Source organism: Mizuhopecten yessoensis, unplaced genomic scaffold, assembly GCF_002113885.1.
Source record: "Mizuhopecten yessoensis strain PY_sf001 unplaced genomic scaffold, ASM211388v2 scaffold7473, whole genome shotgun sequence".
NCBI lineage: Eukaryota > Metazoa > Mollusca > Bivalvia > Pectinida > Pectinidae > Mizuhopecten > Mizuhopecten yessoensis.
The window spans coordinates 1490526-1516105 of NW_018407065.1; the positions used below are offsets into that span (position 1 = coordinate 1490526).

Genomic DNA, 25580 nt, shown 5'->3' on the forward strand with positions numbered 1-25580 from the left:
ATATATAGTGATACAGGAGGTTAACATCTGGTACAGCGACTGTTACAGTTACACACGCATTACGTGTGTCAGTCACTACAGCGAATGAGCCAAGATACGTATCAGAAAATTGAGTATATAGAATATAAAAAAATAAAATTCCAAACAATTCAACCTCTACAAAGAAAACATAATTAAAATTCACCGTCACTGCACTTAAGTTAAATGTTATCATTCATATTATGCTAATTTATTTGTGCAAGACAGATTAATGTACGTGTTTTGGCAGTGCGGTGTGGGCTGTATAGATACATATACGAGTGTATCTAAAGGATGGGATTCGAGGGTCAGTAGTTTTGATATTTCCGCTCCTAACAGCCCAGCCCGCCATATAAATACAGCACATGTGATGACGACTTAGTATCTGTGTTTGTTAGCCAAGAGAACGGTACTGCTAATCGTTCATCTATTGTGTGTAGTAGCTATAGCGGCGAGGCTGACACAACCGTCACTTTTTTTCAAATTTACGGGAGACCCAGTTTGGAGTGGTGTAAGCTAGGATTCTGTTTCTGTCGGCGTTCCCTTTGGACCGAATTCCCTCTGTAGTAAATGGGCGTGGTTTGCAGAGGTTGTTTTTAATGAACAGGAGATCCCTCAGACCAATACCAGTGCCAAACCGCTTGTCAAAACGCATGCGTAGTGAGCGTGTGGGGGAAATTAAATTTTCAAAGTATAAGAAGTTGTAGCCGGACCAGCGTGGTCGCAGTAGCAACAGAACTTTGTATCAATAGGAACTGGTATCGGACCATGTGGAAAATCATGCAGGAGAATTTGGAGGATCTTACTAGCCCCAATCTATGGCGCTCCGTAGCCGCCGAGTTGGTGGGAACTATGTTCCTGGTGTTTTTCGGGTGTGCCTCAGCCTTACCCCAGCAATCTACCGGGGGGGTGTCGGGCACAGACTTATTAGCGTTGCCCCCTTCCACCGTCCAGATAGCCCTTACTTTCGGTTTAATTGTTGGCACAATGGTATGGGCCATCGGTCACATTAGCGGGGGTCACATCAACCCCGCGGTGACCATCGGCGCCCTTGTCACCAGACGGGTCAGTATTGTCCGTGGAATTATGTACATCGTGGCCCAAATCCTGGGAGGATTGGTAGGTGCCGGGATTCTGTACGGCCTCACCCCCATGGACACCCAGGGGACCCTAGGAGTAAACGCCCTTAAGGGCGCGGTCACCGATGCCCAGGGCTTTGGTGTGGAGCTTATGATTACATTCGTTTTGGTTTTCACTGTGTTAGCTTCCATTGACACAGAAAGGAACGATTTGAACGGATCTGCCCCCTTGACCATTGGTCTTGCAGTGGTAGCTGGACATTTGGTGGCCGTAAGTGTTTTTAAAAATTTATTTACATACTTCTCTGTGGTTATTGTCTCACTGACAGTTCCATAGTCACGTGTAACTTTAAAAATCTGTTTGATTACCTCGTAATAAAAACAGGAGAATACGCGAACATTAACTGATGGTATTAACAGACCTACCTGGTATGATGATTAATGTGTATACTGCATGTTTTATACCTGTCATCACTTTAATTGTGTCTCGTTTATATAGCTTCATACAAGGTCTATTTTAATGTTTACCATTGTCTTTGAATTAATTAGCTGGATTATAAATTATCTTTATGTAAATTACCTTCTGTTATGCTATTATGAATGCATTGACCAAATATACATGAACAAACCTGAAATCGAAACTAAGTATATGGGAGCAATGACACTGTATATAAAGTACTCGGTCAATTATCATCGCTTCTATACGGACAATTGTTTTACTTTCTAATATGTCGGATTCACTGTTGCGTAAATACCAAACTCAGCAACATTTTCTATAACTATTGTTATATACATGTAATAACAATATCACGCGGCTACAGTCAATTAAGTGGTCTACACAAAGTATGTAATAATTGCAAAATTAGCGCCTTTTTTTCTCGGCCCACAAACATTGTGGCCAGATTTCCGCGTACTGACTTCAACATCACGCGTTCAACCCTGTACAATAATGGTACACATTTTTCTTTGTTAGTGACGAACTTATTTGATTTCTTTCTTCTCATCTATTTATTATGGAAATTTAACGACCCTCGCATTGCGTTTTCTTCGATAGTCTCCCGCCAAACGGCCTTATTGTCATTGCCCCGTTCATCGATGTTTGAATAGCGCAGTACTAGAAGGTGACAGAAGCCGTGAGCGTGTAAATTAAAATGCCGCACATTTTAAACGTTGGCGGTTAGACAGAGGGCGAGGCACGGATCCCGCGGGGTTAATTAGCATAATTACCGATAGCGTCCCCACTGGACAATGGCTCCTGTGCAACTGCCAACATCCGAAGCTGCCGCTAGATATTTGTAACGCGCGCTCTGATTGGCTGGTTTCGGATTGTGAAAGCGCCCCACCCCAGGACGCTAAAGTTTCTTCCGCTCTGATTGTGGCGTCACCCTCAAATCATGTTTACGGTTTCAGCCCCTTTCTTGATTCACAAGATTATTCAGCTTTTTATACCCACATAATAATCTTTATTTTTTCTTTGTGATATTTCCATCGCTCCCATAAAGCTGTTGCTTCCCCAAACAAGCTGTTGCAGTCATAGTGTAATTATTAAAGTGAAACAGTTTAAAGTGACAATAAAAGTTTTACTTCAAGGATGAAAAGTAAAAAAATGATGTGAAGGCATCAAAATGACAAAAAAGATTGTAAAATAAACGTAGCAGCAAACAGCGTGTGAAATGGCTAGGTTCCGTACGTTAGTTCCGTACGTTGTATCAGAAGAAGGATTATACTTCTAATCCTAAAGATTATAACTGGCCATTACATTTATTTATTTACATATTTTCCCCATTGAGCGACAGAATGATGTCCTAATCACTCAGAACTGTCCCTGGTTTGAATTTAAATTACATAAAAAGATTTAATTAAAACAAATTACATTCCAATTAAATCTTTAAAATATTTATATAGCTTTGCTTAAACAGTGACCTCAATTATCTGAATTTATAATTGTCTAATTCCCCCCTATAACTATACACGAGTTTAGTATTTGTGGGTTTTTTTCCAAATGGAATCAGAATATTAATTTAATGACAGCTATATGTTGCGGTAGTAACACATGACATCACGGGATTCTGAAATCATAACAGGGTACAGTCAATTGTAAAATAAATCATAGCAGGGTACAGTAACACAGGCATCACGGCATTGTTAAGATAAATCACAGTAGGGTACCGTAACACTGGCATGATATTGTAAAGAGAAATAATACCAGGGTAACGTATAACACAGTCTTACATGGCGGTAGCGTAATTCGGTCGTAACGTTCTAAAGAGATACTCAACTCACTACAGGGTACCGAAATATATTAATATCTTAAAAAGAAATTAACTCGCGTTACCAACTGTAATGTCGAAGCTAGATGTTCCGAACCAAATCGATTCGGAAAATTGACGCTCCGATCGCCAATACATAACGGATTGATATCCGCAGAACTGACTGTCCAGATACAGTGGCATCCATGTAGGTTCCTTATAATAGTATGTTCTAGATAGTCGTTCGTTTACAATCGTTTTGATTGTCCGTGAGGTAAACCTCGGTTAGCAGTATTAAGTCAAAGTTTCTGGACCCCCTTCCATTAACGTTAAGACGTAATGAGACCAGTATACGGGAACACATAACTAAACAGTCCATGATAGGATGGTATTCAGCGCTATTAGTACTTTTAACGACATGTCAAATGCATAAAACTAAACAAATTTTGTAATTTAGAAGTCGTTTTTCACCGATTTTCCTCGTTTTCAGATCCAGTACACCGGATGTAGTTTGAACCCAGCCAGGAGCTTCGGTCCAGCAGTCGTAACCGGTAAATGGGAAAACCACTGGGTAAGTCGAACAGAGAGAACTTTAGTAGGTTAATCTATTATGTCATCTTTTACCTACTTCGTCCCGCGAATCCACGTCCTCCTTCCTTGCCCCTCCACCCCAAGCCTTCCACCCCCACCTTTTCCTATTGATATCTTTCATCCCTCAACTCCCCTTTTGACCCTCCGCTCCTCCGTCGCCTTACTCTTTTACACCCCCACCTGAAGTCTCTCATCTTCGCCTTTGTGTTTTAATCTTTTGTTTTTCACCTTCTCCCTTGCCCCATTCCTCCCTTTCCTGTTCCTATCCTCCCTTACTCTCTTGTATCTTTACCCATCCCACTTGTCCCCCATTTTGTCTCCCCATTACCTCTACGTTCACCTCCTCTCTTGGCCCCTGTTACGGTCGTTTTCAATGTGACATGGAATGGTTTTGGCATGTTATAATGATCTATAAGTGATGTGAGCGAAAACAAGGCAATTAAACTGACGACCTTTACAGTTTTGGCATTCATACGGCTTATATGAAACAGCTAGCGATTGTCCTTTTTTACGTGGTATGTCAGTACGTACAGGGTAACCACAATACCACTGCCAGGATTAATCACTTTGCAGGTCATAAAGTGAAAATGTTAAAAAAAATCATAGAAACACATACCGCACAGGAATTGAGGACATACATTTGCTAATTAACAATTTTAAAAAATATCACACAATTAGCATTACAGCTGGTTACCCGGATACTTTAAATATTTGTTATCTTGTTTGATTTTTATGTTTTCTGAGAGTTTGTAGAGGTCATCACTAGTAAAAATAAAATGATCTATTATCGTAAGTAATCTCCACGAACGCAAGGAAAGGGGCGCCAATCTTCAAACCATCCCATACTATAGTTTGATCCATTCAATGTGACGGAAGGTGTTACACAGAACAGAACTTTATTGAACACTCAGATCGATACAAACGAAACATGATTAACATACATAATAAACAATATACAGCATTGGAATAAGTAAGTTAGCCTGGAGACTGGAATGTTTGTATAACACATCTCAGAAAGTTACAAAGTTTTTTCATTAATTTCATATTAGTTGTGCAAAATAGTTCACGGTATTTGATAGTATTTGGAAGCTGGAAATTTTCTAGTACGAAAAAGGCTACATTCAAATACATAGTGGTATTCATCACCAATAACTTGCTGATCACAAAGTGAACATATATATACGTTCATCCCTAGGAACGTTTCCCCACCTACCGGTAAACTTCAACAGGAAGTCGGTGGTTACATGCTCGGTAACGTACTAGGTGTGATTAACCAACACCTATACACAGCAGGTATGACATGTGAGTTGACAGACAGGGGCACTTTTCGTAGGTTTATTCTGATAACTGGTTATGTGGAGTAACTGGGGAATGTTATACGCAGCGAGGTTAAGTTATTGTGTGTGTTTTAGTAATACACAATAAATCAGTTACACAAACTTTTAACTGACGTCAAGTCGATGTATTAGATAGATTCTGCAAAAACAAAACTAATATAGACATTCAAATAGCACAATCTAACTGTTACTATAAAACGATGCTTAAGCACCATCTATCGTCTTCATTTTCGTCAACACTAATGGAGATATTCTGTTAGAGAAAATACACTAAATCACCTCGAGTCTGTTAAATTAAGTTAGTACAGATTCCACTATAAATACCGCCACTACCATCTCACTCCTTCTGGAATACAGACGTTACCCAACCATGCATTGTAAATCTAGGTCAAACTTGTTACAGCTAAGGAAGTTAGAATTGTTGTTTTCGGCGAAACTTGGCCTGTGGGGACAAATTGAAATTGAATATGTATTTCGACATTTTTTCATGGTTGTTAAATGGATCGTCAAAGAAAAAAACAGCATGGGAAACTGTCGAAACTTAAACCCATCTGCTTAGTTTGAACAGGTGTCAGAGTAGGGATATCTTACAAATTCACCAGGCGGCGCAGATAAAATAGTTTTGACATCTTTGTTTTTTAACGATCAAGAACATCTGTAAAGTTAGCCAGAAACTTAACACGAATGTTGTTTGTACTTTTTCAAAATGAATGCCATCTTTTAAATGAGCCAATCAGAAAGGACCTAACTTTTTTGAAATTTCTGCTTGGTATTCTGCCTGCTGATAGTAACACATCTGATACACGCCGTTATCACCGGGTAATCTCTATAGCACTATGATAACAAAGGCAACTAAGGGTTAGCAGGGTTATTCGTTTTGGCATTGGTTAATTTAAAAGGTCGGGACATTAGATTGAGGATTGGAGTAGTAATTATACTAGAATGTGAACAGCGGAATGCTAGAGCCTTTTGAAATGATAAAAACACCCGAAAAGGGTAGCATATCTAAAGTTAAGTCTTCCTGTAACCTGAACTGCATATTTTCTACGCATTAGGGCTTTACTTCTCACATATTCAGCTATTTAAAATGTACCTGTTTTCGTGAGCGTGAATGTACGAAGAATCAACTTTTCAAAAGACGAGGTAAACACGTTTTCCCTTGACGTACTCATTGATAAGTTGAAAAACAAATTTATTTGTGATGAAAAGATGACGGTAGCAATTTGGCCCAATATTTGCTGGCTCTGTTACCGAGTTGAGCCCGCAGTGGATTATTACCAGTAGGAGCACTGAGACAGAGGTCTCGCCCCCTCCCGTCACACCGAAAATGTAATCAGTTTTTTCTCAGTTAAGTGGCTCTTCTGATAAACTATTCCACCGCAGCCACAGAACTCGGGATGCAAGGCCAGTTTAAAATTAGCTAAAGGGAATCGGGTCAACAATATCAGTTGTAAGTGGCAAAACATCCGCTTATAAGCGCACACAGGCAATGGTGTTTCTAGATTTAATATGCACCAGGTAGTACTATGTTGTATTGGTAAACAGCAAATTAGAAATTGAGCAGCTGATTTTTTATGTTAGTTATCTCCCTTTTTCTTTTTATAAAAATCTTTGGGGCATTTTCTTTCTTCACTGCGGTTATATATGATCACCAATCATTTTTTATTTCGTTGTATCTCATATAGATTTAGTACATCTTCTATGTTTATGTGGTCTTAACGCTTGTAAAGGTTATCACTGATACGTTTGTTGAGATAAGAAATTACTTAGCGCCACTCTATACCACTCCACGCCGAGCACGTGTACGCTATTTCTTATTACTAAAAAAGAGGATGCAAGTTTACGCTTTAATGTATGAATTAATATGCAAATATGTTGGGTCAGAGTACAGTCTTTCAGCAGGAGAGGTCTAAACGCATAAGATACAGAAATGTGGACGTGGATACACAGACATGGGGATTAAAGTGCTAAAATAAATCGAACCATTACCCAAAGTTAGTGTGAAGTTAACTCGTGGGAGTACAACATTGCCATAAATCAGTCGTGTATGGCTCATCTGAATGAAATAGCTCCCTCGTGCTAGAAACGTGCCGAGCCATCGCTTTTTGTATCAACTTACACAGGCCAATTTCTATAATTCGACAGAAATTCTCACTAATTGATGAAGAAATTGTCTATGCTTTGTCTGTTTAATAATCAAAATTGAAATACAATATCGTTAATACGGGATCATAGAGCAGTTTCGGCATTAATACCACCAAACGTGGACCATTTCCGAACCCTTTGACACACACCCCACACGCTACCACGGCCCGCTCCCCTCCAGTTTTCAGTTTCAAATAGACCCTGGCTTCTGGGAAGAAGAATTGTAAAAAAACAAGGGTAACTTTATTCTTAAACAATAACATCATAGTAAAATTATTTGCACATTCGCATATTTCATTACAAACTGTGTCATTGTTAAACCCGAGTTTGTTTAAAACTTTAATGAGATAATTCTGTCCAATGAAAGTTGTTTTGCACACAGAACTTCTGCCAGTGATGTCGGTAGTATATCAAGTATGTAAGGTTGGAGGTTTCGGGGCACTTGACTTGTAATGGGGATATCGGTACTTGGCACTTAGGGAGCCACTTTAAAGGTCTTGGGTTATGTAGTCCTATTCCACGACATCACAGGGAAACTGAAACTTAACTAAAAACACATTTCCACAAAGCATCCGTCTATGTATTATAACCTTATTTCTATAGAAGCAAGATAAGGCTGCCTTTGTTTTCTTGCTTCATGCCCGTATCTCATTCTCCAAAACTTCTCTCCATCTTAAATCAGCCATATCTAGTCATTTAGAATTATATAATAAGGAAGCTATTCACCAACGATTACAATAAAAAGTCGTCCGTTATTTTTGTATGGAATTGAGTTTTTGTCATTTTTTTTTGATAATTAAGTTGCAGACTGTAGCCCCTTTTGAATTAGAGTTCGTGGAAAAAACACTTAAAATGACAAAACTATGATTTTGATCAACATAAAGCTGGGTGCAAGATATATTCATTAAAGTTGTTTCAAAGAGATCATGATGCGTACTTACGATGGCCGATATATGGTATTCTACTGGAGATTTTTTTTTTAACTTCGCAATAGGTATTTGCACAGAAAAAGAAACAGAATATCATTGGTTTTAGTTTAGCTAAAACCCACACTTTTGATTCAAGGTTTAGGTACTCGTGAAGGCTATAAATCGAGTTAATTCTATGTATAAAATGTAAAGTGATGCCATGTCAATCTATATTACTGGGTTCACTACATAATCAAGCAAGGGGACAAGTAATAAAGCCCCTTCTCGCGAGTTCAACATGTCGGCTTCCCAGACAATTTAAGATTTTATTTCAAAGGGAATGATTCAGTGTGGTCTTCTGTGTGTAGTGAAACCCTAATCGTTGTTTCGGGGTCAATTCTGTCGGATATAATGTAAGAACGATACGCTGCAATTTAACTCATTGTGGAACTTAAGGAAATGTAAGGAAAGCAACAAAGCGGAACAAAATAAACAGCTAATTATGGGCAGGAGTAGAAAAGGGGAGGGGTCAAGACATGTGTGATGGGGTCGACAGTGTGATATGCGTGGGTACAGAAGCTCGTCGGAAACCGTTTACAATTCAGAGGCGAACATTTTGGGCGTTTACTAGATGTCTCGTGTAGCTTTACCGATAATATGCTATATGTAGAATAGGTCAGGTATTATTCTGTATGCAGGAAACTGCGATGTTTTAATGAGAAGTTAGATTTATATTTTTTGCAAAAAAGGCAAAGCACTGTTTATGTTGATATGTCTAACCCTACTTACCGGATCGTTTTTCCGTGAGTCAACTTGTTGGTATTTTCTGGCCTCGTCATTTTGAAGTTTCTGCTTTTGTTATTTTTTTCATTGCATGTAGAAAATTAAATAACTGTTCATGTTTAAAGAAAATATTCAAGGTGTTGTCGCCTTTTCAAAACCAGATCGTGTTCATATAAGCATTATCATGACATCATTTCATACCTTTAAAATAACTTATTATATCATTGCAGGTTTTCTGGATTGGACCCCTGGTTGGAGGATTTTTAGCCGCCATCTTGTATGAATACCTCTTTTCCGCCGGTGCTACCTTCTCCCGAACACGAAAGTTCTTGATCAGAAGCCGCAAACCCAAGGAGAAGCCGGCGTCTGATGAGAAGGTCGAGATCATCGAGATCGAAATGAAGAAAGAGGCAGAGCCAGAGGCGGAAGTAGACGTGGAGGCTGCGCAAGCGGAAGTGCAAGATGATGAGGTGAAGCAGCCAAACGGAGCAGAATAAATGTTTGTTTATTCTGATTTGTTAAATCTAGAACTTTTAATTAATTAATGGAGTTCGTCTTTCTTTAAAGAACCATTTCGCCCTTCGATGTTCAGTTGAAATTATAAAAGTGTTAACAAATCCTATGAAAGATAAAATGAAATACCATTTCAACTCAATATGAGCATAGGATTATACTGCTGGCAGCCCTCGTCCAGCAAAACCGCATCTAGTCATAGTCAATCAAACAAGGTTCGGGGGAGTAAAATGGTGCTTTAAAGAACGACAGTATACGAGTCATAATATATCGGTACTGTTATAGTGCTAATATAATGGATAATGGATGCATGCGTCATCTATATATAACTAGATACGTATGTCAAGGTGCAATGCGGAAAGAATGCAATAATTGTTTTCTGGTGAATACTATCCAAGACCAAGACAAACATGACCATTTCCGTTTATAATGTGTGGTAATACAGATTATGGTGAATAGAAACCTAGGACAATTAACAGTCAACACACATATTTAATCAGACATTCTGTTATATACATGATTTTATATGTTGAAAAATTGAATCAAATACTATTAAATGAAATAAAGACTTCAAACGATTGGCTTTCAATGTTTGTAATACACGAGTTGGCGATGATTTTAATAATGATTTGGCTATATTTGGTTATCATTCTGATGTAAAAATGATCTTTCGGAAAAAATAATTAGCTTTTAAAAATATCTGGAAACAAATCTTAGAAACTTTTTATATATGTCCATCAAATGTTTACGAATCCTCCACAACAATGAAGCGTCCTTTCTTCGGTAGCCCCTCATTGACGGTAAACCAGCTAGCGAGTAACTGATCACAGATCAAGCGCCCAAGAGCCATAGATCAGCTCAACAAATGATCTGAGTCAAGAATACTCTTAGTTCCAGTCGAAGAATACTCATAAGATGATGATGGTGAAGAGGAAGGTATATATTTTTACATACATGTAAATTAGGTGTTTGTGAATGATGGTTACATTTTTAAAAACATGGAGAATAATTTAATAATATGTCAGCTTTTCTTGCCTGATATTTCCTATTACTAAGAAGTTGATTTATATATATGTATATTACATCGGCATAAGTTCATGTCAATTTCAAAATCTTGGATTCAATATAAGTTCTGTATTTTATATCTAAACAGAATTAATGGATATGAGATCTATCGGGTGTTGAATGTATAAAGTATTTTGAGATGTTGTTGAACTATTGTAAAATATGCATTTTGTTCAAATATGTGTACTCTTAATAATGGGAACATATGATAACTAAGCCAATACGCCTGTCGAGCGGTTGGAACGGGAGCCACGTGTAATAAGCATGTCTCTGGTCGTTTATACACGACAATAAGCACACACACAAAAATCACGTTTTAATTTTAAAAGTGTTCTAAATGGCAAAAAACTTTTGTTTTATTAACCAATTTTATATTCCTTTTAACTTTTATTGCATACAATTTTATGCGTTTCATTTAAATGACTGTTTATGCTGAAGCTGAGGTGCTCACGAAATTATTGATTTAATTCTACTTGCATCAAATTCAATCCATTTTATTAATAAAATTATAAGCAAGATATCTATGCATGTTATAATAACGACGAGTGTGTCATCTAATTCTTTATTATTCTCATTTTTAAATGAAAGATTAATATAATTCCTATATCATAATCCCACAATACATTGTACATCAATAAGTATTGAGCGACGTTGATTTTCAATGGTCGTTTTTAATTACCAGCATTATTTCATTACTTATATCTATAAATATTTGTACACGTATATACATTTTATATCCCTATGTTTTATGTCTTTTAGCTATCTGGTGCCAATTTATTTCCTATGTGCCTTTCGAAAGCTCACTCCGATTGGCCAGTTCCTGTCTCATTCGGATTCAATAAAGTTTAAGAAAATTGTTACATGATTTGTCGCGTCAAAGCTCGCGTTCCCATGGTAATATGTCCGTAAAGGATTTTTACAAAATGTTTCGAATGGAATAAAAACTGGCTTATATCTCGGAAGTGGGATTTTGGAAATGGACACTAGATTTGTATGTATCTTGTATGTATGGTATTACCTCAGTTTCATGTTAAATGGCCCAGGTGTGCCCTAGAACATTTAGATTTTGTATTGTTTATCAAATTGCATTAAGTGTAAATTCATGATTCATTAAAGATTTAATAGTCTGTAGTAACAGTGTGTCAGTTATGTATGATAACCTAACAAACAAAAGTCCAAGGTCGCTTGTCTCCGGGCCGCCATGTTGTTTGTTTGTCAAAATCAAACTTAAGTAATTGTGTAGAAAGATTCACGAAAATCAAGTAATTTCTTCGAGGGTTATCGGAAGATTCACAAAATCAAAGATGGCCGCTGGCTGCAATGTTGATTTTAAGATTTGGTTCTAAAACGAAATTGATCCGGTTATATAGCATGTGTAGAAAGTTTAATGAAAATTAAAGCATTCCTCGATGAGTTAGCGCATGGAAACCGTCGCGGATGACAACGCAGACGGAGTGATCCCTATGTGTCACCTTTACTTCACGCGCACAGCAAGAATCTGTTGCAGACAAGACAAACTTCACCTCTGTAGGCCGGAAACTTACAGGACAGACTTTACAACTGTAGGCCGGATACTTACGGGACAGACTTTACCTCTGTAAACGGGTACTGACATCTCTGTTTGCCGGATACCGACAGGACAGGCATCACCTCTGTATGGAGGATACTGACAGGACAGGATTCCCCTCTGTATGCCGGATACTGACAGGACACACTTTACCTCTGTAGGCCGGACACTGACCAGATAGACTTTACCTCTATAGATCGGGTACTTACGGAACCAACTTTACCTCTGTAGGCCGGATACTGACGGAACAGACATTACCTTTGTAGGCCGAATACAGACAGTCTATAGGCCGGATACTGACGGGACAGACTTCACGTCTATGGGTCAAGACACCTACGGGACAGACTATATCTGTAGGCCGGGTACTAACGGAACAGACTTCCTTTTTTGTAAGCCGGGTACTGACGGGCAGATTTCGCCTCTGTAGGCCGGACACTGGCCACCAGACATACTTCACATCTGTAGTCCGGGCACTGACGCTACATTCTTCATCTCTGTAGGCCGGATACTGACGGTCTAAAGAGTATAAGAATCGAGAGAAAAAATACAGATCCTAAATATAGCATTGGGGGTAGGAGATCAAACCTGGTTTCTTCAATGTTCCTTAAACAGAAGACAGAAGAAAAGCTTGGATTAGGAAGGAGAGTGAGAAACATGTGTTGCTTTCTACGGCATGCAGTGGGGTACAGCAGGCCCGTCCGTTCCCAAAACCTGCACAGGCGAAAGGGAAAAGTACTTACGGGGCAGTAAACTTCAGGTAACGTAACCAAAAGGGAACGTAACCTGTTGCATTTTTCGGGAACAGTAAACGGTGACTAATTGAGGTTACTTATTTGTGCCAATCCATGAGCTAATTTTACCAGTAGATGCGTCAGTAGTAGTCGTAGATTAATGGTATGACGTCGACAACGGTGAGTTAGGGTACCCCACAGTATGTCAGGTAGGCGATCATATCCAGTGAGACAGCAGCTACTACTACTGGCCAACATCAACAGCCGAATAACGCGGTAAATAACTACACCATTGGAAAAACTAACACAAGACACAAAGGAAAATACAATAAGAAATTGTGCTTTATGTTAACAAATATGTACATCAAACTGCTCAATTTGGCTCAAATATTTAGATGAATATCCGTAAGAAGCTGGATGCTTTCCGGAAATGGCGAGTTGAGGTTCCGGAAGTTACGTACGGCTAACGACCTGAAAGATTCATCAACTGTAAACGAAGAAGTGTTTCTATGTTATTTGCTGTTATGTTATATTAGTTTTATCTTGATTGGGAACTACCGACTGGTCAGGTGACAATAGTACAGTATCAGACGGCTACCGGTGGGCATTAAACTGATAATTAACGAAAGACGACAGAATTTATGAAAACAACTGAGAATATGCTTTACACTCTACATTCTGGAATCAAATGTGTAATCTATCGGATTTTAAAAGTCGATTCTATGTTGCTTAATAGAAAACTTCCTATAAATACCTGTTCAGAAAAACTTTTACATTTACAAGAAATATGTGTATTACAAAACCGTCTTATAAATACTATGATTAGTATACAAGTAAATTAAATAAGAAAACATATGACTGTCTTACTTACGTAATAACCTTTGACCTGATGATGGCCAACCCTCGGCATTCTTGGATCGTACAAGTTAAGGTGAGGTGATAGGTCAAGGTCCTGGTACTGGTTTACGTCATAGTTCACTTCAGCCAATTGGATTCGATCATCTGACTCTGTGGAAACGTTCAAAAATGTCCTTTGTTATCGTAAGATAAACACCATCACTGAACATAATCATCAACCATTTATTTTCACGTGCATTAGACGTAATGACGTCACCCTGATTAGTTTTTTGAGGTATGTACGTCTATAGGTCATGTTCTTGTTAAGCTCGCAGTTTCTACATAAACCATTACACTCCATATAATGAAATGTTTTTGTTTCACGCCATATCACTCCCCATATTACAAGTTCAAAGATAAAATAGTACTGATATAAGATACAACACTAGTCAAACCTGGCTATTAAGACCACTCAGTCAGACATGTTTATAAAGACCCCCCNTGCCTATAAAAACCACCCAGTCAAACCTTTAAAAAACAAACACTACAGTCAAGCATGTTATAAAATCACCAAGCCAAACCTGTTTATAACGTCACTCTAGACAAACCTGTCTGTAAAAGGTTCCTCTAGACAAACCTGTCTATAAAGGTCATTCAGACAAACCTGTCTATAAAGGTTATTCAGACACACCTGTCTATAAAGGTCACTCTAGACAAACCTGTCTGATAAAGGTTCCTCTAGACAAACCTGTCTATAAAGGTCATTCAGACAAACATGTCTATAAAGGTCATTCAGACAAACCTGTCTATAAAGGTCACTCTAGACAAATCCGTCTATAAAGGTCACTCTAGGAAAACCTGTCTGTAAAAGGTCACTATAAGCAAATCTGTCTATAAAGGTCACTCAAGACAAGCCTGTCTGTGAAGGTCACTCTAGACAAACCTGTCTATAAAAGTTATTATAGAAAAACCCGTCTATAAAGGTCACTCTAGATAAACCTGTCTATAAAAGTTATTATAGAAAAACCCGTCTATAAAGGTAACTCTAGACAAACATGTCTTTGAAGGTCACTCTAGACAAACCGGTCTATAAAGGTCACTTAGAAAAACCTGTCTATAAAGGTCACTATAGACAAAACTGTCGGTAAAGGTCAGTCTAGACAAACCTGTGTATAAAGGTCACTCAGAATAACATGTCTATGAAGGTCACTCTAGACAAGCCTGTCTGTAAAGGTCACTCTAGACAAACCTGTCTATAAAGGTCACTCTAAACAAACCTGTCTGTAAAGGTCACTCTAGACAAGCCTGTCTGTAATTGACAATTGGACAAACATGTGTATAAAGGTCACTCAGGCAAACCTGTCTGTAAAAGTCACTTTAAACAAACCTGTCGGTAAAGGTCACTCTAAACAAACATGTCTATAAAGGTCACTCAGACAAACCTGTCTATAAAGGTCACTCAAGACAAGCCTGTCTGTGAAGGTCACCCAAGACAAGCCTGTCTGTAAAGGACAATTGGACAAACATGTGTATAAAGGTCACTCAGACAAACCTGTCTGTAAAGGTCACTTTAAACAAACCTGTCATTTAAGATCACTCTAAACAAGCATGTGTATAAAGGTCACTTAGACAAACCTGTGTATAAAGGTCACTTGAGACAAACATGTCGATAATGGCCAGTCTAGACAAACCTGTGTAAAAAAATCACTCTAAACAACCCTGTCTATAAAGGTCACTCTAGATAAACCTGCCGATAAAGGTCACTCTAGACAAACCTGTCTTTGCAGGTCACATAGACAAACCTGTGTATAAAGGTCATTCAGACAAACCTGTGTATAAAATTCACTCTAAACAACCCTGTCTATAAAGGTCACTCTAGATAAACCTGTCGATAAAGGTCACTCTAGACAAACCTGTCTTTGAAGGTCACATAGACAAACCTGTGTATAAAGGTCATTCAGACAAACCTGTGTATAAAAATCACTCTAAACAACCCTGTCTATAAAGGTCACTCTAGATAAACCTGTCGATAAAGGTCACTCTAGACAAACCTGTCTTTGAATGTCATTCTAGACAAACCTGTCTATAAAGGTCATTCAGACAAACATGTCTATAAAGGTCACTCTAAGCAAATCTGTCTGCAAAGGTCACTCAGAACAACCTGTCTATAAAGGTCACTCAAGACAAGCCTGTCTGTGAAGGTCACTCTAGACAAACCTGTCTATAAAAGCTATTCATGGAAAACCCGTCTATAAAAATTAACTCTAGACAAACCTGTCTTTGAAGGTCACTCTAGACAAACCGGTCTATAAAGATCATTCAGACAAACATGTCTAAAAAGGTCACTCTAAGCAAATCTGTCTGCAAAGGTCACTCTAGAAAAACCTGTCTATAAAGGTCACTCTAGACAAACCTGTCTTTGAAGGTCACTATAGACAGTCCTGTCTATAAAGGTAAATCTAGACAAACCTTTCTTTGAAGGTCACTCTAGAGAAACCTGTCTATAAAGGTCACTTTAAAAAACGTGTCTGTAAAGGTAACTCTAGACAAATCTGTCTGTAAAGGTCACTCTAGACAAACCTGTCTATAAAGGTCACTCTAGACAAACCTGTCTGTAAAGGTCACTCTAGACAACCTGTCTATAAAGGTCACTCAGACAAACCTGTCTATAAAAGTTCACCCTAAAAAAATCTGTTTGCAAATGTCAATCTATGAAAACCTGTCTGTAAAGATCACTGTAGACAAACCTGTCTGTAAAGGTCACCTTAGACAAACCTGTCTGTAAAGGTCACTCTAAACAAACCTACCTATAAAGGTCACTTTAGACAAACCCGTCTGTTAACACCACAAGCCAAACTTGTCAGTAAGGACCTTTCAAGTTAGATAGTAACTGTCTCACTAGACATTGGTCTTTATAAACAATTTGTTGTTATATAGAAAATACCATTTGAAAGATAATGAAGATGGAGTATTAATAAGATTATTTTAGACGGCCTTTATAAGTAAGTTGTCGTTATAGAAAGGTGATTGGTAAGTTTTACTTAGGGTCATAGACAAACCACTATAATCGATGAGAGGAAACCTACCTGGAGCAATGACGTCACCCAGATTAGTTTTTATGAGGTATGGGCGGATCTTTCTGTCATTCTGACGACGGAAAGCCATGTCAAGTCCATGATCAAGCACCATGACGTCACATGCCTTCGACTCACGATCCTCCAGACTGTCATTTTCCCGTGCGTCCAAGATTTGACCAATGGTCAAGTTACGAAGATTGTCACTAACAGACACCCCTGTCTCTGGTGGCGGAAAATTACGGATGATGTTCTTGTAAGCACTGTTACTGGATAAAGAGAAATCCACCATAACTCACAATCAATAGGTCAACCCCTCACACAATTCATTTTAAAACAAGAATTTAGTCATTTTTAAAAGCAGAAATGCATTAACAGTGGTATCAAAGAAAAGACAATTACTAAACCTGCACAAACTGGTTAACAACACAAACTACACTTACTGGTGAATGTAAGAATTCCGTTACTGGTTAACGTTAAACTACACTAACTGGTTACTGGTGAATATAAGAATTCCGTTACTGGTTAACGTCAAACTACCCTTACTGGTGAATGTAAGAATTCAGTTACTGGGTAACGTTAAACTACACTTAATGGTGAATGCAACAATTCAGTTACTGGTTAACGTCAAACTACACTTACTGGTCAATGTAAGAACTCAATTACTGGTTAACGTCAAACTACACTTAATGGTGAATGTAACAATTCAGTTACTGGTTAACGTCAAACTACACTAACTGGCGAATGTAAGAACTCACTTACTGGTTAACGTCAAACTACACTTACTGGCGAATGTAAGAATTCCGTTACTGGTTAACGTCAAACTACACTTATTGGTGAATGTAAGAATTCAGTTACTGGTTAACGTCAAACTACACTTACTGGTGAATGTAAGAATTCAGTTACTGGTTAACGTTAAACTACACTTAATGGTGAATGTAACAATTCAGTTACTGGTTAACGTCAAACTACACTAACTGGTGAATGTAAGAACTCAATTACTGGTTAACGTCAAACTACACTTACTGTTTAAAGTAAAACTACACTAACTGGTGAATGTAAAAAATCCGTTACTGGTTAACGTCAAACTACACTAACTGGTGAATGTAAGAATTCCGTTACTGGTTAACGTCAAACTACACTTACTGTTTAAAGTAAAACTACACTAACTGGTGAATATAAGAATTCCGTTACTGGTTAACGTCCAACTACACTTACTGGTGAATGTAAGAATTCAGTTACTGGTTAACGTCAAACTACACTTACTGGTGAATGTAAGAATTCCGTTACTGGTTAACGTCAAACTACACTAACAGGTGAATAAAAGAATTCCGTTACTGGTTAACGTCAAACTACACTTACTGGTGAATTTAAGAATTCAGTTACTGGTTAACGTCAAACTACACTTACTGGTGAATGTAAGATTTCAGTTACTGGTTAACGTCAACTACACTTACTGGTGAATGTAAGAATTCAGTTACTGGTTAACGCCAAACTACACTTACTGGTGAATTTAAGAATTCAGTTACTGATTAACGTCAAACTACACTTACTGGTGAATGTAACAATTCCGTTACTGGTTACCGTCAAACTACACTAACTGGTGAATATAAGAATTCCGTTACTGGTTAACGTCAAACTACACCTACTGGTGAATGTAAGAATTCCGTTACTGTTAACGTCAAACTACACTTACTGGTGAATTTAAGAATTCAGTTACTGGTTAACGTCAAACTCCACTTACTGGTGAATGTAAGATTTCAGTCACTGGTTAACGTCAACTACACTTACTGGTGAATGTAAGAATTTCGTTACTGGTTAACGTCAAACTACACTAACTGGTGAATGTAAGAATTCCGTTACTGGTTAACGTCAAATTACACTTACTGGTGAATGTAAGAATTCCATTACTGGTTAACGTCAAATTAAACTTACTGGTGAATGTAAGAATTCCGTTACTGGTTAACGTCAAACTACACTAACAGGTGAATAAAAGAATTCCGTTACTGGTTAACGTCAAACTACACTAACTGGGGAATATAAGAATTCCGTTACTGGTTAACGTCAAATTACGCTTACTGGTAAATGTAAGAATTCCGTTACTGGTTAACAATTCAAACTACACTTACTGGTGAATGTAATAATTCCGTTACTGGTTAACGTCAAACTACACCTACTGGTGAATGTAAGAATTCCGTTACTGGTTAAAGTCAAATTACACTTACTGGTAAATGTAAGAATTCCATTACTGGTTAACAAGAATTCCGTTACTGGTTAACGTCAAACTACACCTACTGGTGAATGTAAGAATTCCGTTACTGGTTAACGTCAAACTACACTTACTGGTGAATGTAATAATTCCGTTACTGGTTAACGTCAAACTACACTTACTGGTGAAGGTAAGAATTCAGTTACTGGTTAACGTCAAACTACATTTACTGTTTAAAGTAAAACTACAGTTACTGATTAACGAAACACTACACCTACTGGGTAACGTAAAATTACATTAACTGGTTGATGTAAGACTTCACCTACTGCTTGACGTTAAACTATACTTACTGGTTCACGTTACACTACATTTACTGGTTAACGCGCATAAAACTACTCTTTATGGTTAACGTACGTTAAACTACACTTACTGGTTAATGTTAACTACATTTACTGGTTAACGTTAAACTACACTAACTGGTTAATGTTAACTACATTTACTGGTTAACGCGCATTAAACTACTCTTAATGGTTAACGCACGTTAAAATACATTTACTGGTTAATGTTTACTACATTTACTGTTTAACGTTAAACTACACTGACTGCTTAATGGTAACTACATTTACTGGTTTACGCGCATAAAACTACTCTTTAAGGTTAACGTACGTTAAACTACATTTACTGGTTAACTTCAAACTACACTAACTGGTTAATGTTAACTACATTTACTGGTTAACATTTAACTTACTGATTACGGTACCTTACTAACTGTAACGTATGTAAAACTACACTTACGTGTGAAGGGTTGGCACACAGTTGTCCAAGATTTCGTCACAGCTGTTGACGTCCTTCTTTTTATGTATGAAGCCATCATTATCAATCTTCATTATATTGCGTTCTTGAGGTGTCCACTTCGACACCGCACTAACTGTGGTCAAGATTTCAGAAATAATGATTTTTATTAAATAAGAAATTAGTCATTGTAGAAATGGAATGTCGCATCTATAGCAGGGTCTAACTGTAAAGGAGGATACGTTATAACACGGGGTTATTGAAACCAAGAAGGGGGGGGGGGGGGTCGTTCTGGAATCCTATTAACATTTTCCTACAATCAATAAAACGCATTAATTTAATGCACATTTCTTTTTCTAAATTCCCATGTCAATTCACTTGTTTATGTAACAAATCATAACACTAATAGTTCTCATAATTGAGTCATGGTCAAGTGAATCTCAGGTGTGTTATTCTATTTATAGATTGTACTATTCTATTTATAGAATGCACTGATTGTTTTGTATTAGTGTGAGTGAAACAGTAGCATTATGTGTTAATAAACATTCGAGAAACTTATCACTATAAGATACTATGTGTAGTAATGTGTACCATTGTACATTCTAGGCGAAAAGAGTCAACAATTCATTTGGTGTGTTCAGGTTGCCTCTCAAAAGCGGAACATTTTTGTCACCCTGAACAAGTATATATCTCATTCGATAGACAAGATATATGGACCTCATGAAGTTTGACAAAAAAGCGTGATCTTTGGACAGCCTTTTTTACGGTTGCCAAAGTAAACTGTCCTGTGGTAATGTATTTACCGTACACACCCCGCCCAACGAATCCCTGTGTGTGCTGTATATTATCATTTGAAACCACATCAAAGAAACAGCTGGATGATGTTTTGGTGCACTTCATTATGATTTTTTTTTTTAATAAAATGTTTTCGGTTATGAAATCTGCTCAATGTATATATATTCTGGGCTACCTTCCCTTTTAATGCTACCACAACGGGTGTTTTATGTTTAAATATATAACGCCCAAATTATTTTGTACTCGGTTTGAGTATGTCCCTTTCAACAACCCAACAAAGCGACAAAATCTTTGTCTGACTATAGGTGTTATCAAATGGTGAAAACAAAAGGATTCCCAATAGATATATCCTATGTTGATATATACGTTAGGTTGACAATTTAGGAAATGGAAAAACATTTGTATATGTCTTTGTTCCATGTATTGTAACACTTACCGCCATGGTCGATATCAAATGGATATTTGAGAAACGTTTCCGCTTTACTGTACGCCTCCATGTTTGCTGTGCGAGATTCGTGAGTAGTGTTCACGATGAAGGGGAAATAACTCTTGCTACCTTAAACGTGTTGCTGACGAATCCCACGTGATAAATTTACAATTTGCTTTCACATACTTTACACGACTATTGCTTCTTACACCGATAATGACAATTATCACCTCATTTAATGACACTCGAAAGTTGTTGAGGAGAGAAAAAATAAACCACACACACATACAAAAACACAAGCATATCGTTTCGTATTTCAAGAAAAAAACCGCAAATATTTCGATTACACGGGAGAATAGTACACATCCCTGGCCTAGTCATTTTTTTTTTATTTAATTTAAAACAAATTATTTTGATTCATGATTTTGTTGTGATGAGCTGACGAGTGTAATAAAATGTAAATGATTAAAGCCATTTTGGTCTCTGTGGAGTATAACATATAGATAGATAGATAGATAGATAGATAGATAAAGGAGTTGTGACAAAATCTAAACTCTCGACTCGCTCTATTCCATCTCGTTAAGACGTGATAGAGTCAGTCATTCTGTAACTGAAAAAAACTCCTTTCAACCGTGTTTTTAATACGACGCTGATACCCGAATACTTTTCTCTTTTAAATCCTACAAATATGACGGATAAGCGACATCTGTATTCCACCCACCCTCAAAAAAGGGGGGAATAATAATTTACAAGAACAATTATTTCTGATAACAATTTCAAGGAGGAATTTCAATGACAGGGACACCTATGATGATATGAAGTAGTTATTGGAAATGGGCGTCCCTCAGGGAAGCATTCTTTTGGTAACACTTTTTGGGCTAAAAATATATAATAATGTCAAAACATTGTCTCCATCTGAAGAGGGTTCCATTTACGTGGATGGCTTTCTTATATACTACCGGTCAAAACATACGAAAATAATTGAAATACAATTGCAGTTGTGTTTAATAAACTTCATATATGGGCTGATGAAAACGGTTTTAATTTTTCAAATCCAAAACGGTGTACTGCATTTTTGTTTTACGTAAAACCCATGATGATTCTAATCCAGAAAATTGACAATAACCGGAGTTGTGATAATATCCGGAATAATACTAACAAATATATTTTCATTGACAAGAACACTGCAGTACTCCCAAACGTCATCAATTCTGAAAAGGTCCGTAGAACTTTCTACGCTTTTTATGTGTGTGGCAGGGTTCAATTGTACATAGGATTAAGGTCGCCTTCTAGCTTCGAACTGGGGGAATTTCCCTTTAGCTCAGTGGTAGAGCGTCCGACTAGGAACCTGGAGATCGAGGGTTCGATCCCCGGTGGAAGCACACTATTCTCTTTCCTGTTACAAATGGTGTCCGTGGCCCTCCCTGTGGTGACAGGGAGTTAGAACCTGGGTTGTGGTGTTCGAGGGCGAACACATTTAAAAGGGGGGAGTAGTGTGGCAGGGTTCAATTGTACATAGGATTAAGCTCGCCTTCTAGCTTCGAGCTAGGGGGAATTTCCCTTTAGCTCAGTGGTAGAGCGTCCGACTAGGAACCTGGAGATCGAGGGTTCGATCCCCGGTGGAAGCACACTATTCTCTTTCCTGTTACATGTGTTTCAGAAATGATTTATAAATTTAACTTTACTGTTAGCCTTTCGTGCCATGCCTGAACAAAAGTTTACAATGCTATTTTTTTTATTAGTTTAAGCCGTAAGCTTGTTTTCCTATCCATTTGAAATCTTGTGCCTTTTAAAAAAATATACTGCTTGAACCAAAGACACATAAAGCCAGTATGCACGTCTCTGTTTGAACTAAATAGGTTTTAGCAGCAGTACACGGATCCTTAAAATCCCGATCGGGGAACCCGGAAGTGAAGGGAAATCCCATAGCCTCGTTGCTAATGAAGCCTGCGCATTCCTGACTATTTACAGTGGCCGTACACGATTCGAAATGGCCGGGAAGCGTGGGAAGAAAAAGAAAAATGTGCGGGATATGGTAAGTTTTAACCAGGATATACATGAAGATTCACTACAGATATATTGATTACATATTTGTCTGTTTATTTTGTTAATGCATGATGTTTATAACGTGCTGAAATTGTGTATAACATCAAGATCATCCGAGGCACTACTGTACCCAGGCAAGCCGTAGCATGTCTCATCACAGCAACATTATGGCTGATCTCCCTTGTTTAAATGACAGATGGTCAAAGCAGACCGATCTCCTTTAGCCATGATATGCATTTATTATTTAAAAGTTCGACATAGTACCGTAACTATTGTATGGTAACTATAGTAACTAAACATGTCAGTTAGTCATACACTGAATATATCGGCAACTGCACCATTTTTTTGGAAATTGAACACGGAGATATGAAGTAGGATGTAACTGTTGTTTACCTAAAAAGAGGAAGAAGACAGGTTTAATACTCCAAATATAAAAAGGAATAGTTTATATTTTCTCTGTCACTCTCTGCATTTAAACTTTGTGTCCATCTACATCATCCACTGTTTTGCCAAAAAGCTGTCCGTTACAAGTGTCTGTACACGTACTTCATGAAACTTTAAATGTTCTATAAAATATGGCACCTTAAGAAGCTACAAGACGCTTACAATGGTGTCATCTGCAATTATCAATCTTTTTGGTATTAAGCAGGGGTCATAATTTCCTAAGTCAACATTTTCAACGGTGTTATGATAACTGGAAATGTCTAAACAGTTCTTTCAGCAAAAAATTTGATTGTGCCTAATATGAATACAAATAATATTTTTTACTCAACTTAACCCTCATAAGGAAAAGCAATGCACATTAATTAAACTAAAGGGAAAATCTTAACTGAAAATGGGGAACATTCATGAAATACAGGTATGGTTAAGGAAATTTGGCATCTGTGAAATAAAACCGGGTAAAGGCCCAGGGAATAAAACATTTACCTGTATCGTAATAATCTTTGTAAAAACTGTGTGCAGTGTTGACATTAAATCAAATCATTCCATCTTACCAAGTTAACGATAATACTTATTTTTCAAGTGTTGTTTAATGTAATGTACTGTTCAGTGTTTTGTATTAAATGTACTGGAATAGTTTCTGTTGGTTGGCAATACATGTACTCACATAACTAAGAGAGGCTGTGTTGGGAAATTTTCTAATTTGAATTGTTGATGAGTTTGTTGTGTTTTTTCATCAAATTTTTGAAACTTTTGGAAATATAAATCACTGCAAATAAATATGTGAAAATTCATATAATATTGAGGGACCTTTAAATTTCTTGATAGGACTAAAACATGCAAAGCATATAAATGCAGCAAAAAAAGGTACAAACAGATAGCTAAGCTAATGTTCGTAAATATATATGAGAATAACAGACCTATATAAAATCTGTATGAATATATATGAGAATAACAGACCTATATAAAATCTATATAAATATATATGAGAATAACAGACCTATATAAAATCTGTATGAATATATATGAGAATAACAGATCTATATAAAATCTGTATGAATAGAATAACAGACCTATATAAAATCTGTATAAATATGTATATGAGAATAACAGACCTATATAAAATCAATATAAATATGAATAATCAAACCGTATTAAATAGGAGAAAACTGTTAATTTAAATACATGGTACAGTTTAAATATGTCTTGTGTTTTTATGGAACTGTTGATCCAATAAAAAGTGCTGACAGAATTTTTATGTGATTTGTACATGTACCTGATTGTTTACTGTGTTGTGTTGACAATTGCTGCTTTTTATGTGCTGACCAAGTAGTTTGCTTTTACTAGGAAAGACAAGAATCCCAAACTGGTCTTGGAATCACTTTTGAAGAAAAGGTTTGCTTTCTATTAGCTTTCTGTTTGAAAGCAACACAATAATTCTAGTTATAGTTATATCTGCTTACATGGTTAGAATACTGCTGTTACCTAATGTTTTGACATACAAAACTTATGTTGCATCAGCTGTGTTCTGACATCTACGTACGCTATAATAATTAACAGTAGTGTATCTACTTATAATTATTAATATTTCATTATTTAGTTGACAGATACTAACACTTGTGACAGAACATAAAATCAACCATTTCCATATATTCATCTTCATTTTAATTATCTTACAGATTTCCATTTCCTTGAAAATGGATTTAATTCTTAAGGATAATTGATTTTATATGTTGAGGTGTAGTGATACTTACCAAATTATTAGCTTCACTGCCATTATCATGAAATAACCATCCATGACATTATTTTAGTTCATCATACTTCCCTTTAGCCCTTTCAATACCTTTCCAATCCTATCAAAATTTCCAAATCAAATTTCAAATACAAATCCTTTGGACCTTTTAAATCTAACCCTTCCAAATCCTAGCCTTTTACAATTCTTTCAAGCCTTCCCAATCCTTCACTTCCAGATT

At 37.1% G+C, this 25580-nt stretch overlaps 3 protein-coding genes across 8 annotated transcripts in view; 2 read left to right on the forward strand and 1 right to left on the reverse strand.

Moving 5' to 3' along the window:
* Positions 1 to 380: 380 nt before the first annotated feature.
* LOC110453612 (aquaporin AQPAe.a-like) lies at positions 381 to 11821 on the forward strand. Its single transcript, XM_021502628.1, has 4 exons — positions 381 to 1368; positions 3837 to 3917; positions 9341 to 9580; positions 10411 to 11821. Exons 1-4 carry the CDS (start codon positions 787 to 789, stop codon positions 10441 to 10443), a joined length of 936 nt encoding a protein of 311 aa, XP_021358303.1. The 5' UTR covers positions 381 to 786; the 3' UTR covers positions 10444 to 11821.
* Positions 11822 to 13310: 1489 nt separating this feature from the next.
* LOC110453656 lies at positions 13311 to 21225 on the reverse strand. The gene is made up of 5 exons (XM_021502698.1): positions 21130 to 21225; positions 19902 to 20034; positions 16910 to 17166; positions 13858 to 13994; positions 13311 to 13473 (listed from the first exon to the last, which is right to left on the reverse strand). The coding sequence occupies exons 1-5, from the start codon at positions 21188 to 21190 to the stop codon at positions 13450 to 13452; spliced, it is 612 nt and encodes a 203-aa protein (XP_021358373.1). The 5' UTR covers positions 21191 to 21225; the 3' UTR covers positions 13311 to 13449.
* Positions 21226 to 23076: 1851 nt separating this feature from the next.
* LOC110453633 (centrosomal protein of 89 kDa-like) overlaps positions 23077 to 25580 on the forward strand; it is a 40478-nt gene continuing 37974 nt past the window's right edge. For 3 of the 6 annotated variants that reach the window (XM_021502667.1, XM_021502672.1, XM_021502669.1), the window contains exons 1-2: positions 23077 to 23155; positions 24955 to 25002. In XM_021502667.1, the coding sequence (XP_021358342.1) occupies positions 23111 to 23155; positions 24955 to 25002 (93 nt within the window). In that variant the 5' untranslated portion in view covers positions 23077 to 23110. The remainder of the gene's footprint in view (positions 23156 to 24954; positions 25003 to 25580) is intronic. The other 3 variants (XM_021502668.1, XM_021502670.1, XM_021502671.1) reach the window with 2 other exon arrangements.

Bases quoted from the DNA above. Each gene is read 5' to 3' on its own strand.
- LOC110453612 (XM_021502628.1), top strand. From the start codon at position 787: ATGTGGAAAATCATGCAGGAGAATTTGGAGGATCTTACTAGCCCCAAT. The intron at 1,369-3,836 runs GTAAGTGTTTTT...CCTCGTTTTCAG, and splicing joins TAGCTGGACATTTGGTGGCC to ATCCAGTACACCGGATGTAG. The intron at 9,581-10,410 runs GTGAAGCAGCCA...TTTCTTCGGTAG, and splicing joins CGGAAGTGCAAGATGATGAG to CCCCTCATTGACGGTAAACC.
- LOC110453656 (XM_021502698.1), bottom strand. From the start codon at position 21,190: ATGGAGGCGTACAGTAAAGCGGAAACGTTTCTCAAATATCCATTTGAT. The intron at 17,167-19,901 runs GTAAGTGTAGTT...CTCTTTATCCAG, and splicing joins TGTGTGCCAACCCTTCACAC to TAACAGTGCTTACAAGAACA. The intron at 13,474-13,857 runs GTAAGTAAGACA...CTTCGTTTACAG, and splicing joins ATCAGGTCAAAGGTTATTAC to TTGATGAATCTTTCAGGTCG.